This window comes from Hemicordylus capensis, chromosome 3 (genome assembly GCF_027244095.1).
Source record: "Hemicordylus capensis ecotype Gifberg chromosome 3, rHemCap1.1.pri, whole genome shotgun sequence".
In the NCBI taxonomy this organism is placed as follows: domain Eukaryota; kingdom Metazoa; phylum Chordata; class Lepidosauria; order Squamata; family Cordylidae; genus Hemicordylus; species Hemicordylus capensis.
The window spans coordinates 336,214,256-336,228,812 of record NC_069659.1 but is presented as its reverse complement, the minus strand read 5'-3'; the positions used below and the strand labels follow the sequence as shown (position 1 = coordinate 336,228,812).

The 14,557-nt window shown below is 46.7% G+C and overlaps 1 protein-coding gene across 2 annotated transcripts in view; it reads left to right on the top strand.

The window, feature by feature from the left end:
• SLC7A14 (solute carrier family 7 member 14) overlaps positions 1–14,557 on the top strand; it is a 97,136-nt gene that overhangs the window by 64,582 nt on the left and 17,997 nt on the right. For both annotated transcript variants that reach the window (XM_053308444.1, XM_053308443.1), the window contains one exon: positions 11,462–11,608. In XM_053308444.1, the coding sequence (XP_053164419.1) occupies positions 11,462–11,608 (147 nt within the window). The remainder of the gene's footprint in view (positions 1–11,461; positions 11,609–14,557) is intronic.

Sequence of the window (14,557 nt, the reverse complement as noted above, 5' to 3'; positions counted from 1 at the left end):
CAGTTTTGTCAAACTAAAATCTAATTCAGGACTTGACAAATTTTCTGTGGCTATAGGAGCCAGCCCTGAGATTTAGGAGCCATTCTGATCTGTGTGTGGGATCATGCTGCTCACCCCAGCAATATTCTCCATTCCATGGCGAGTGGATTCAACATCTTGCTTTCCCCCACCTTGCTTGTCCCCACTCCTTATAAGAACATAGGAACAGCCCTGCTGGATCATGCCCAAGGCCTATCTAGTCCAGCATCCTGTTTTACACAGCAGCCCACCAGATGCCTCTGGGAAGCCAACAGACAAGAAGTGAGGGCATGCCCTCTCTCTTGCTGTTGCTCCCTTGCAGCTGGTATTTAGAGGCATCTTGCCTCTGAGGCTGGAGGTGGCCTATAGCCACTAGACAGCCATTGATAGACCTCTCCTCCATGACTTTGTCTAAGCCCCTTTTAAAGCCATCCAAGCTAGTGGCCATCACCATGTCCTGTGGCAGAGAATTCCATAAGTTAATTATACGCTGTGTGAAAAAGTACTCCTCCTCCTGATCATGTCCATCTGGCTCAGACAGGAAGTGGACTGGCACTTCCAGGAGGAGGGAGCAACCGGCCCCCATCTTGTTTGCTCACTCCTCCTACTGGTCACATCCATCCATTGCTTGGTTCAACAACAACAACAACAACAAATATAAATATACCACTTTTCAACAAAAGTTCCCAAAGCGGTTGACATAGAGAAATAATAAATAAATAAGATGGCTCCCTGTCCCCAAAGGGCTTACAATCTAAAAAGAAATATAAGGTGTTATACCAGCAACAGTAACTGGAAGTACTGTCCTGGGGGTGGATATGGCACTGCACTTTTATTTCCAGGTGCCATGATGGACTGGCACCCAGAAATTGCCGAGCACCGATCCAGTCTTTGAAAAAGTCTCCATCCTGTATTTCCTAAGCAAATTTCTGGATGCCCGCCTCCAGTTTCTCAAAATTGAGTCTTGAACATCCCTAGCAACCTTTAAAAAAAATAATAATCAAATGTTGCTCTTTTTAATTGGCTCATTCCAACTAAATACTGCCCATTAAAATATGCTCCAGAGTTTCATTTAAATAAATAAATGAAATTCCCCTCACCAGTTGGCAAGACTAGAGGTGGCCAAATTTGAATTGCCCAGTGGAGTGAAATTAACAATGCATAAACACAATTATCATACTCTCTGAGGAGCTGACAGCTTAACAAGCTAATTACAACTGATCCCATAAGCAACATATAATGAAATACACAGCACTGGAAGGCAGATAAGTGGTTTGCTCAGAAACAAATGACACAGGTGAAAAGCACATCATTACTGGGTGCAATCCAGCAGAATTATACTTGTGCACTTTATTCATGCTTACTTGAGAATAAGCACTATTGAACACAGTGAGATTTACTGCTGAGTAAATAAGGTTAGGGCCAGGATTTTCATGCTGTTAAAATCAATGTCCTGCATCCAAATGAAGAGTTGTGCACAAGGAAAACTTCCATGTGAGCATGGAGGAGAGGGGTGATTTTCAGCAGTCCCTCCTTCCCGCTTCAGCCACCTGTGGTCACCAAAAGCAAGTCCCTGAGGATTGTGGGACCCTGAGGGACTAGGGGTGTACACGAAATGGATTTTGCTATTTGTTTAGAGTTTGAAATGAATTGCAAAATCCTCAATTCGATTCTTCAAAACAGTGGCCAGCTGTTTCAGCAAATCACTTGGAAAAGATTTGAGTGATTTGCGTGATTCAGCCATAGGGAACAATGGGAAAATTGAAACACCCCATTGGTTCCCATGGGTAGGTCCTAGGGACACCAAAGTGGGTTGAGTGGTAGGGCATGATGGGTGCTACCTACCACCCAACCCACAAATGAAATAGGCAAGCAGGCGATTAAAACATTTGTTAAGCTTTCTGAAAAAACCCATAGGATCCTATTTTGCAACCCTGCCTTGAAATTTTGCAACCCTGCCTTGAAAGACACTGCAGGCACACAGTAAAAGGGAATCTCTGTCCCTCCCGAAACACTGCCAGATCTGGAAGCAGTGGGGATGCTGCTGCTAGGGGTAGAGTGTGCACTATCAGCAGTAGGCACTCCAGCACCCTCCTCCTGGTTGCATCCCAGCTTCCTCTCCTCTGCTCACCTGCAAGCAGGAGGTCCCTCCAGGAGCAGTGCATTGGGTGGTAGGGCATGATGGGTCCTACCTACCACCCAACCCACTAAAGAAATGGGCAAGCGGGTGATTTTTAAGGATCCTATGGGGGTTTAGGGGGAAAGATTTTTTTTTTAAAAATCATCTGCTTGCCCATTTCTTTTGTGGGTTGCGTGGTAGGAAGCACCCATGATCATGCCCTACCACCCAACCCACTTTGGTGTCCCTAGGAGCTATCCATGGGGGACAATGGGGTGTTTTGAGTTCCCTATTGTTCCCTATGGCTGGAACAATCAAGTGTACAATTTTGCAACCCTGCCTTGAAAAACACTGCAAGTAGACAAGTAAAAGGGATGGGCCCCTCCACTGGGCAACTCGTCGGGGTAATGGCTTTGTCCTACATTCCTGGGTCACATAGGCAGGACGAAACATGCTCTGCCAATGCACCCAAGGCCACCACTCCTCTGCTGACCTGCCATGGCGATTGCTTCCTCAGTGGTCAGCATGGTCAGGAGCTCACCCATCATCTTCTCAAGGAGAAGAGCAGTGGGCAAAGCCTGGCTCAGCATTGCTGTCTTGGCATGCAAGCCGTTTGTGGCAACAAAGAGCAGCTTGAGGGCAGAGACAACCTCAGAAAGGAGCACCCAGTCCTGGTCACACACTTCTAAGCCATACCTCTTTGCCAGGGCGTGGATGGGCAGCTCTTGATCCTGCAGGTGCTGGAGCAAGAGAAAGGTGGAGTTCCACTGGGTTCCATCTGCCTGAGGGATGGCAGTGGCAGGTGCAGCAGTTGGTGGTGGGTGCAGAGGCTGGTGGGCCCGTCCATCTGGGCTTGCGACATCACGGGCATGCGACACGCGATACTCCCACTGCACAGGTGTGCCCGAATGGACAGACCCACCATCCACTGTGCTCGTAGCCGCTTGGTTCACCCCCCACCCCCAAGCTGCACAAATGGCAGCGAAAATGACTTAGATCAGCATGCTGGGCATCGGGCAAGGGCAGGTGTAGGGTGGCAGCAGGCCTCTGGGGGGAAGGCCCCCCAGAACATTTGGAGGGCCCCCCCCCCCGGAGACAGTAGGCCACTAATCAGATCCTCAAGGTCCATGGGAAAGATCGCCTCTGAGGCCACCGCCGCCCTTAGTCCGGGTCTGAGAAGGTCCAGGAAGCAGGAGTCCTTTCTCCGACTCCTCCTCAGTTTCAGACAGGAGGGTCGCACTGCCAATGGGGATTGGGGAGGATAGAGAGAGTGATCTGGTTGGGCTAGCAGCTGACACCTCACCACTTCAGGAAGTGCTTCTTCCCTGATAGGGGAGGCTCTCCCCACTACTTCTACCTCAGCCGCCACAGGTGGCTGCGCTGTAGGGCCAGGCTCCTCCTGAATGGAGAGCCTGCACACAACCACATCCATGGGGAAGACTTGGGGAGTAGGACCTTCTTGCCATCACCCACCATGACCAGCAGCATCACCCCTCCCTCTGCCTGCCACCCTTCTCCTGGCTCTGCCTCGCACCCTCCCGGATATTTTGGGGTGTCTTTTTTTAAATTGAAGCCCTAACTCTGATGGGGGGGGATGTTGGCCGACTTGGACTCTCCCATTACTGCAAATTCAGTGGTGGGGTGCCCATTAACTCCTCTTGTTTGCTTAGAATGAATCAGTTTCCATTTGTGACTAGGAGTGTGCGAGCCAACTCGGCAAAAAGGCTCACACTCAAACCAAACCGGCCCTACAGAGAGGGGAGCCTGTCCAAGTTCAAGTCAAGCTAGGCCCAACTCAAAAATCCACCTTGTGAGCTGGCTTGTGTGGCTTGAGTGGTATAACTGTAAAGGGGAATCCAGCAAGGATTGTATGGTATCCCTCGGGACTCTATCCTACCCCTGAGGCTTTTTAATGTCTACATGAAACCACTGAGTTATCATCAGGGGATTTTGGAGCAGACTGTTATCAATATGCTGATGACACTCAAATCTATTTTTCCATGACATCATCGTCAGGAAATGGTATAGCTCCCCTAAACTCCTTCCTTCAGGCAGTAATGGGATGGATGAGGGATAATAAATTGAAGCTGAATCAAAACAAGTCAGAGATACTAATAGTGAGGAGTGAAGGATGTGACAGAACTTCCTGTTCTGGATGGGCTTGCACTCCCCTTAAAGGAACAGGTAGGTAGCTTGGGAGTGCTTCTGTACCCAGACCTCACACTGGTGTATCAGGTGGAGACTATGGCCAAGAGTGCTTTCTATCCATTCCGGTTGATACAAACGCTGTGTCCGTTCCTTGAAGATAATGATCTCAAAACTGTGGGGCCCTTACTGGCAACTTCTTGGCTTGACTACTGCAATGCGCTGTACGTGGGGCTGCCTTTGTATGTTGATTGGAAACTTCAGTTCAAAAAATGCAGCGGCCAGATTGGTCTCCAGGGTTTAGTGGAGAGACCATATTATGCCTGTTTTAAAACAGCTGCACTGGCTGTCGATATGTTTCTGGGCAAAATATAATGTGCTGGTAATTACCATTAAAGCTCTAAATGACTTAGGGCTGGGTTACCTGGGAGAATGTCTTCTTCAGTATGATCCCCACCACACTAAGGTCATCAGGAGGGGTCAGTCTCTGGCTGCTGCCAGCTTGTCTGATGGCAACTCAGGATGAGGCCTTCTCTGTAGCTGCTCCTGGGTTCTGGAATGCAACGCTCCCTCCGGATATTAGAGGCTTAAGAGTTTTAGCAGCCTTTAAAAGAGCCTTAAAAACTTATATTTTCACCTGGCCTTTAGAAATGATTCTAAACTGGTTTTAATTTTGTTTTAATGAGTCGTTTGCTTCTTATCTGTTTTTATATTTGTGAACCTCCTGGAGCCATCTGGGTGAGGCAGTATAAAAATTTAATAAATAAATACTAAAGCAATAAAATGAAGGCATCAATAATTGGATGGAGATGCAGAAGATACATCTCACCTGGCTGGCAACATTTAGTCAAAGGCTGGCCCGTTCCATTTTTTTCTCCCACTTTAAAACCACCCAATTTATTTCCAAACCATCTCACTTCCTTTCCTCCCCTCCCACTTAAAGTACTAACTTGAGTCATCTTTATTTACCCGATGGTGACCACCCTCAACCTTTTGGGGAACTGCTGCCGGCAAAATTTCCTCTTGCTGTGGACAGGAGGCCAGCAATGTCTGACATCCGCACTAACATGACATCTGCACTACTTTATATAGCGCCTGACTCCAAGGCTCTAGGCGCTTTTGCAAGGAACATTTTTCAAAAATCCCTGCAATTTAGCTCAGTTATGCAATCTTCTTGCACTAGCATAACTTCGTTCATTGTTTAAGCACTTTCTTAGTCTGGATATCAGCCAGTAGCTCCCTGAAATGATGGGAAAGGTTACCATTGGGTACATACAGATAATCTTTTATCCTTGGGTAACTTAGCATGGAGCACATGAAGCCACATGATAGGTTGTTTGTTTGTAGCATCCTGCCCAGTGATAAGGAGAATTTTACCACCACTGTCCCGGGCTGCTTCTCCATATTTCTGATCAGTATGGTTGCCAACTCTGAAGCTATTCCTGCATATTTTTCTCCCAGTATTTTTTCCAGTATTTGTCACAGCATCAAGTAATTAACATATCTAGGATTGCTTTTACTTGGAGATTTTTGCCAGTTGCTGGAGACCTAGGCCAATCCTAGGGGAGTGAGGGGCATTTGGCAACCTACTGATCAGATGCAGAAGTGTAGTACAACCTTTCTCACCACTTGCATGGGGCACTATTTGGTTTACACCCAGCCCTGGTAAAGGGCACAGAATATCATTTTATCCTGTTTGAATTTGCCTACTAACAGTAATAAACAAGGATGATTGAATAAATGAACCCCAAGCAGTATGCCCACAGAGGAAGGCTATTTTGCTGGGTCCTGCCAGGAATATGTCCCTGAGGGTCACGCAGCCCTCAGAGACATATCCTGGCAGAGAAAAGTGCTTTTGCAGGGAGGGGAGAGAAGGGAAAATCTCTTTCTCATCTCTCACTGCCCATACAGTACCTCAAGCTAAGTGTTGTGTGCAGCTAGTTTCCTGACTCCTCGCAAGGATGGAGCTCTTGCTCCACTCTCATAAGGCTGCACTGCATATCATTATATTAAACACAAGGATTTCCCACTCTGCAGGCATCACTTCATAGTAAATGTGCTGCCCTCAAAGCTGGAAGCTTGCAAATAACATATTAAATGAAAAGATACTGCATTTAGTCATGAAGAAGAATCAATCACATGGGTGCCATTTAGAGAGGAAGGCTGCTCTCATGATTTCCCCAAACTGGTATTTTGCAGGACATGTCATTATCATCAGGCACAGCTATACTGTGAGGTTAAAAAGAAGTAGTAACTACAACAAATGCTACATCACGTTTTAATCTCGAAAGTATCTAAAAGTAGGGTTTTGGTTTTTGTTCTGTTTTTAAAAGCAGCCACAATATACTTCAGATTTTCAGGCTGACTGTGAAACCACATCACAAACAAACAATAGGGTGTGGTGTATTGTGCAAGGAGAGTAAATCGAAACCTCAAAGACTGTAAATGGACATTTATAAAGCAGCAGTCTACCATCTGTATAGACATCAGATCTGAGCCACAGTACTAGGGAAGGGTTTTTTAAAACCCTTTCCCCTGTGCCATTTTCCCAAATTAAAATCTCGCTTCTCTCTCTGAAGCTCTATTTGTCCTGCAGAAGAAAACATACAAGTACTACCTGGGTACCAGCATGTTTTTCTTAACAGTGCTAACAGCAACTCATGGGGTGCAAACTGGATCAGGAAAATAGCACGGGTGGGAAGGGTTACAAACCATCCTCTAGCCCTGATCCAATCTGGGACCCCTGTATCTGCATTTACCTTTTAAAAGCTGAAAGAGTTCCAGTTGTGGATCTCTCACACTGGTGCGTCTAACTGCACCCTGAGTGAGCCTTAAGACAGAGATTCTCACTCAGACTCAGTTGGACTACGATTCTCATCAGCCACAGCCGCAACAGCCTGTGGGCACAGTGGCTGGGGATGTTGGGAATTGTAGTCCAACAACATCTGGGGACCCAAGTTTGAGAACCCCTGCCTTAAGTCATGTTGCATCAGGTTGCTCTAGCAACTGGGCATGTATCATTCTTTTGTGCAGCCAGAAAGTGTAGTGAGGGAGCCTTAGAAGCCAGGAGCGTTCCCAGACAGCAGGATTTATCGTGGGTTTTCTGCGAGGCTTTACTGTGAGTTCAAAGTTGTACAAAGTTCCTAACCCAATGCAAAAAGTGGATTTTTTTCACTCCTGATAGAAATCGGACTGCACTCTACTGTGTGGTGAAAAACCCTAATCGTGTGTGAAGGGCTCCCTGATAGCTCTCAGGGACTTGGGGGTATATTTGGCCAATATGTGAATGCACACCTCTACTCCAGAGGAGATAAGATCTAAAAGCTGGGTGTGAAAAATTTCCAGGGAATCATTGCAGAACCAGAATATAATACAGTGGCTGACATTCAGAGCAAGGAAGCACTGATGCAGTGAGAAAATGGGCTAACAGAACTTCTAAACTAACTGCATCATTGTACTGAGGAAGCAGCAGTTTTTTACTCCCTCCCATTTCCCAGGAGCCCAAGAGGTTGCCCAGCCCTCAATGGTAAATGATTGTTCATAAATCAGCAATGTTTGAATTTAATTTATTAAACAGCAATGTTTAATTTTTAAAAAATTAAAGCCCGGGTTTAAATCATGCTAAATCATGCTACTGCTTTAAACACAGAGACCCACATACACACCCGAAACACACACACACATACATTAGATAAATGCCATTATTATTGTTTTATTGTGGCTGAGGATGATGGGAGTTTTAGTCCAACAACATATGACCACCCAAGGTCAGGAACCCCTGACTTAAGCAGCAGGGCTGAAGAAAGCCTGTGTCTGAGAGCGGCTAACAGAGTAGACAGTGGTTTGAATTAATAGCAGGCAATAGAAGGCACCTTCATATTCACCTATATCGGGCAGCAGCAATATAGGAAGATGCTAAAAGGCATCATCTCATTCTCTGCGGGAGATGGTAAACCCCTCCTGTATTCTACCAAAGACAACTACGGGGCTCTGTGGTCACCAGGAGTCGACACCGACTCGACGGCACACTTCACCTTTACCTTCATATTCCTTGATTGTGTTTTCCCACCAGTTGTAGAATCCCCTGCTTCACAAACTTCCTAAGCAACTTATTCGATTTTTAAACTGCCAACCGTGAAAATTTTGCCTCCATTATTTAATCTCTGTTGACCTCCCTATAATCTACACTTACTATCTTAGTTTAAACTCACCGCTTCTGTCAGGGCACAATTGTACATACGATGAAACTGTCTTCCTGAGTCAGGCCAGGGGTCCCTCTAGCATAGACATGTCTGCTCTGTACTGGCAAGGGCTGTCCAGGGTTTCAGGCAGGCAGTAGTCTTTCCCAGCTGAGAAAAGAAAGAGGAGAGAAGAAAATGGCGAGCATTAAAAAAAAAAACAGACAAAAGAAGCAGGGAAATCCCAAAGGTGCTGAATAATATGGATAAATGATTTGTTTATATTTTTACCTAATGTGTTTCGAGCATCTGTGCTCTTCTTCAGAGGCAATTGTATGTTCTACTGTCTTTTTGAGGATTATATCTCACACCAGTAGGAATATCTTTCCCAGCTCCACGTGGAGAAGCTGCCGGGGTTTGAACCTGAGACCTTCTGCATACAGAGCAGATACTTTGCCACTGAGCTACAATCTCATCCTTGCTTGCAGCTGAAATATTTCAAAAGGCTTAATATATCCCTCATTGACTTCTTGCCTTCAGCAATGCTGCTAGGTAATTTTGGAGCCTGGACCTAATAGGCTAACATATAGCCTATTATAACACCCTAACCATATAGGATATGAATTTATTTATTTTTTAATTTTTATTTTCAATATTTACATAATAACATAGAACAGTATCATAATAACATAATAACACAGTACATTTAACAATTATATTTTCCAAATATCACAAGAAAATCCAAAATCAGATCTAGTACTGTTAATATAAAAAATATAATATGCCCAAATACGGTGGAACTGTGATTCTACTCTCACAGCCTGCACTAATCTAATCTTGTCAGTGATCTTTTCTAAGAGCGCAGTTGACCACACCTTATTGTTGACCATACCTGCTCAATTGTTAATTGATCCAAATATTTCCATTGTCGAACAATTTGTGTTTTTACTACCAAGATTAAAAAAGTTACAAGTTCCTTATTTTTTAACTTGGCATTATTTCCTACAAATATATGTAATAACCCAAATTCCAGAGAACACTCCACATTTTGTCTCATTATAGTTCTTATTTTTCCAAATATTTTTTGCCAAAAACATACCACCTTTCCACAAGACCACCACATGTGATAAACTGTTCCCTTTTGCTTACACCCCCTCCAACACTGAGCAGAATAATCATGAAAAATATATGCTAACTAGCCAACCCGCACAGAGCATCTGTGCTCTCTTTGGGGCCGGCTGTATCCCCCTCCCTCCCCTCTGCCCCACACTCTTGCCCCTCTTCCCCTCCCTCCCGCCCCACTCTCTTGCCCCTCCCCTCCCTCACCACTCTCTCTTGCCCCCTCCCCTCCCTCGCCACTCTTTCTTGCCCCCTCCCCTCCCTCACCACTCTTTCTTGCCCCCTCCCCTCTCTCCCCACTCTCTCTTGCTCCCTCCCCTCCCTCCCCACTCTCTCTTGCCCCGTCTCCTCCCAATATCTCTTGCCCTCCCTCCCCCTCCCACCCCTCCCTCTCTTGCCCTCCCCCTGCTCCTCTCCTGCCCTTCCCCTCTCCCCCTCCCCCCACTCTCTTACCCTCCCCTCCCCCACTCTCTCTTGCCCTCCCCCTCCCTCTTCCCCTCCCCTCCCCCTCCTTCTTGCCCTCCCCCACCCCACTCTCTCTTGCCCTCCCCCCTCCTCCTCCCCCCGCTCTCTTGCCCTCCCCCTCCGCCTGCATTTCATTTTACAGTACTTACTGGGCGGCGGCGGCCGCTGCCGCTCCTCCACCCGGGCGGCAAACACGGAAGTCCCGCCGCCCGGTTCCCTCCCACCCCAGCCTCCCGCGGGCGTCTGGCCTCAGCGGCCAGTTCCGCCTCCGTGGCCAGGCCCAGCGCCTCCATGGCCTGGCCCGGCGCCGGGCTGAGTGCCACCTTTGTGGCCGAGCCTGCCAGGCCCGTTGCTGCCGCTTGCTAGTCTCTGCAGCCAGCCTCTTTGAAGCCAGCTACCTCTCCCCCACCCCCACCCTCTTGCCCAGGCTGCCGGGCCGTGTCCCGCTGCTGTGGCCAGGCCCGCCACTGCCTCACCCAGGCCTGCTGCCTTGCCTCCGCGGCCGGGCCAGGCCTGCAGCAACCATCGCTACCCACAGCCTGGCCCGCCGCTGGTCAAATTCTCCTGGGTGCGCTGCGCCAGCCAATCAGGTGCCTCTGCAGCCCAGCCAATCAGCTGGGCTGCCGGGACGCATTTTCCCCGGCACACCTAGGAGAAATATATATAGAGATTTTACTGGAGTTAAATGCCACCGATGTAAAAATATAGGATATGAATATATGATAAACAACCTATTCATGCTCAACTTCGGCCCTACTGCAGATGTTGGCCTACAACTCCCATAATCCCTGGCTATTGGCTACTGTGGCTGGGGATTATGGGAGTTGTAGTCCAAAAACAGCTGGGGGGTCTAAGTTGAGCAGGCCTGAATACATAGATGTGTGTGTGTGTGTGTTTCTTCCCCTCCCTGTTTCTTCCCCCATTCCCCTCTCTGGGGAAGGTTCCCTCTGCCACAACATTCCCCACCCTACCCCACCCGCCCGCACCTGCCCGAATGGTGGCATTTCCTCTCGCAGGCATGGCTGTAGGCTGCAATGAAGTGACGGAAGCAGCTGAGCTGCTTGCCCAGCTTGGCCCCGCTGGGCTTGCAAGAGCTCCATCCTTGCAAGGGTGGGCTGGGGTTTCGCTACAGGCTGGCTGCAGCACACTCACTATCCAGCACTGTGACTCTCACTCAACTGCCTGGCAGAGCAGCAGCAGTGCAGGGGGTCATTGGACATATGGGAACATGATTGGGGGCCCCCAGGGACTACCAGAGGCTGTGGGGGACCGGACCTCTGCCCCAAAGTCCTGGGTGAATGACGCCTTTGCTGTCCTCCACATTTAGCTCCTTCAGCATTTCCTCACCTGATTTGTCTTCTAGATGCTAATGTGTTTGTTCCGTAAACTATCTAATTTGAATCCATTGATCATGCAGGTGCTACAAGGTGCAGCCACTTGCTTCTATGCCTTCATTGGTTTTGACATCATTGCCACCACTGGAGAAGAAGCAAAGAGTCCCAACACTTCCATCCCTTATGCCATCACTGCCTCGCTGGTCACATGCCTGACAGCATATGTGTCTGTAAGTACCAAAGGCTGAAAACTGCATTCACTATAATCCTGTACTCGGCATTATCACTCTGATTATTGTAAAGGATGGTACAGTGTGAGCCAGGAAGTCCATGGTTCAAATTAGAGTCAGTGTGCTACGGTGGTTAAAGTGTTGAATTAAGACCAGGGAGGTGTGGGTTCTTCAAATCCTCACTCAGCCATGACCTTAAGCAAGTAACTCTCTCTCTCAGCCCAACCTATGTTGCAGGATTGTTGTGTTGCTAAAGGCAGCGGAATCATCTATGCCATGGTTCTGAGCTCCTTGGACAACATATGGAATAAAATGCATTAGTAAAACAGTTTATATATAGTCTCTCCAAGTGGCTTTAGGCTAACATCATTTCTCAGTGTAGCCTCTGTAAGAAGAGCCTTGTGATAATACTAACCTACCTTACAGGGTTGTTATGAGGATTACTGAGAGCATGTATGTGAAGCTATAATCCTGTCAAGGTTTCCTTAATCATATCAGTAAAAAATTGCTTGGCATTTTGCTCTTATCTTGATCATTTATTATAGTCCACAGCCAGCCAGAATCAACACTTACAGGCAGCATAATTTAAAATACTCCGATAACAAATAATGCTGAATAATGCTGAATAATACTAAGACGACCGACCCACCACCACCAGAATAATACATATACCTTACATATCATAAAGATGAACCATTTGTTTCCTGATATTACAAGCAGTGGCACAAAATTTAGCCACACAGTAGGTAATCTCAGCATCAGAATCAGAAAGAAGGAGATTTACATAAAAGCCATCCGGCCTGCCTGGACAGCATAACAAAATTGGACCAATAAGAAGATAACATATATCTCTATAAAATACACAATAAAGTAGTACATGCTCCATTGACTCAATCATGCCTGAGCGGCAGGGGAAGAGCCGTTGGGAATAGGGCGCACGGCGGAATCTACCCAGCCAAAGTTAACATATTCAAACAGGCCAAAGTAGAGGCATGGTGGAACTTAGGAGGAGTAAGTTTATATAAGTAATTAGCCCACCAGGAATAAGATTTTTCTAGAATTTCCTACAAGCATGCAGTATGTGATTTGCACTTTGTCCTTTTGAAGCGCAACATCCCAAAAGTGCTGGCAAATTGATTCTTTGGCCTTAAAAAGGTCTATACGAGCCGGATCTGAAAGTGGGAGGCCATAACACCAACGTTTCTTCTCCACCGCATTTTCCCATCTGGAAGAGAAGCTATCCATTAAATTGAGGGCAGCCAAACCAGAAGGGTTGTAAATTAATTTAAGCCAATTGTTGAAAATAAGCGACTCAGTGTGATCTTCAGTTAGAATTAACCCGTTTTCAGTTCTCAGTAAAGCATCTGGTATGCAGCATGGAACACCAAGAATAGACGGAACCACCTCCAGAGAATGAAAATTAGGATATATACAAATTTGGGCACCATACATTAATTGAGTGTTACTTTACCCTGGAAGTTTTCACCACTGCAGGTATAGCTTACCTCCACTGAGCTTTATGCACAGGCTGTTCGAATCTCCACCAGATGTGGAGAGTGCCAGTCACATATCAGCTGGATTAACCCTGCAGCAGTATCCTGCAGTTCAACAGTATCAGTTCCCAACTAATTTCTCCGCATTCGGCATTAGCGCGAATTATGTCTGACGGTAAAAAAATCCTCTATTTTCAGCAGCTTTTGGGGGGGAAGCCTGAGGCTTCAAGTATGCCTCGGCACTTATCTGTGAGGTGTGGACGGGCCATTGCTAATAATTCGGCTTTTTTCCAAACTTGCACTTCCATGTGTTTTTGAAAAAATCTTTGCTTGGTGGATTTCCAGAACAACAAGTGTCAGGAAAGAGGGTTTGACAGGCTCCGCCTGGTCTGCTCTTTGAGTGGTTTGCATTTGTGAGTGCTGGGGTGGGGCGGGGCGGGGTGGGGTGGGGCAGTGTTGTGGCAGATTGGTGAGATTCTGTGGAGGGAGTCCAGAAGGGGAGGGGGAGGCAGAAATTCCTGAGTTAAATGCAAGCACGTGCAAAATTTGTGTCTTCCTATACTTTCAAGTTTGGCTTCCTCTTATTGAACCCCGGTCATCATAGGAACCTAGGTAGGCTTACCACATGTAGATGTTGTTGGAAGCTTAACAATGGAGACTACAGGTTTGATGTAACCTGAACCCATTGTGTCTGAGCTGATTCCATGAGACTGCATTTTTCACCATCACAGAGATGATTTCTACTTTAAACTTCCCTGCCTCTTAAATGGTCCAGAGTGAGGGTGGGTGGGCGGGACATGAGGTGATGAAGGCAGTCACAAAGGCAAGTTCATTATAAAAATCAGCAAAGATTGGGGTCAGAGTCATCAGGTTCAGGTTAAGCATTCTGTTGCTTTGGCTAGTCAGCCTTGCGGAAATCCTTGCTGGCTGTCAAACTAAAAAAAAGTAATAATGAAGGAAGGCGCCTCGTGCCTCCTCTGGGATGCGATTGGTGGAAGAAAAAACCCAGAGCAAGCTGTGAGAACGCTCACAGAGAAAGATCTGCAGGAATGCGGAGAGGAGCTGAGGAAATACCGAGGAAATGCCAACAGTCCATTTAATGCCACAAATTAAACAGCTCCAAATCTGCTGTGAAGCAGATCCACCCTTCCAATAGCCTGGGGCATGAAGCCATGTCTGAATAACTCCCTGGAGAAATAGAATCTAGCCAGTGGAGCTGCACTTCTATGTGCACCTTGGGTAACATGAGCCACATTAACCTTCCAGGAGCCATTTGATTAGAAAACCACCCCTAGATATCTGTAAATTTGAACCTGCTCTATTTCTTGGTCATTCATCTGTGTTTGGAGTATTTCTTGGTGAACATCATCACCTTAGTTTTTTTAATAGTTAATTTCTAATCTATTTCTAATAACGCCTTGCTTATAATTTTCATTGTTTTTACAGTGTGCTACAT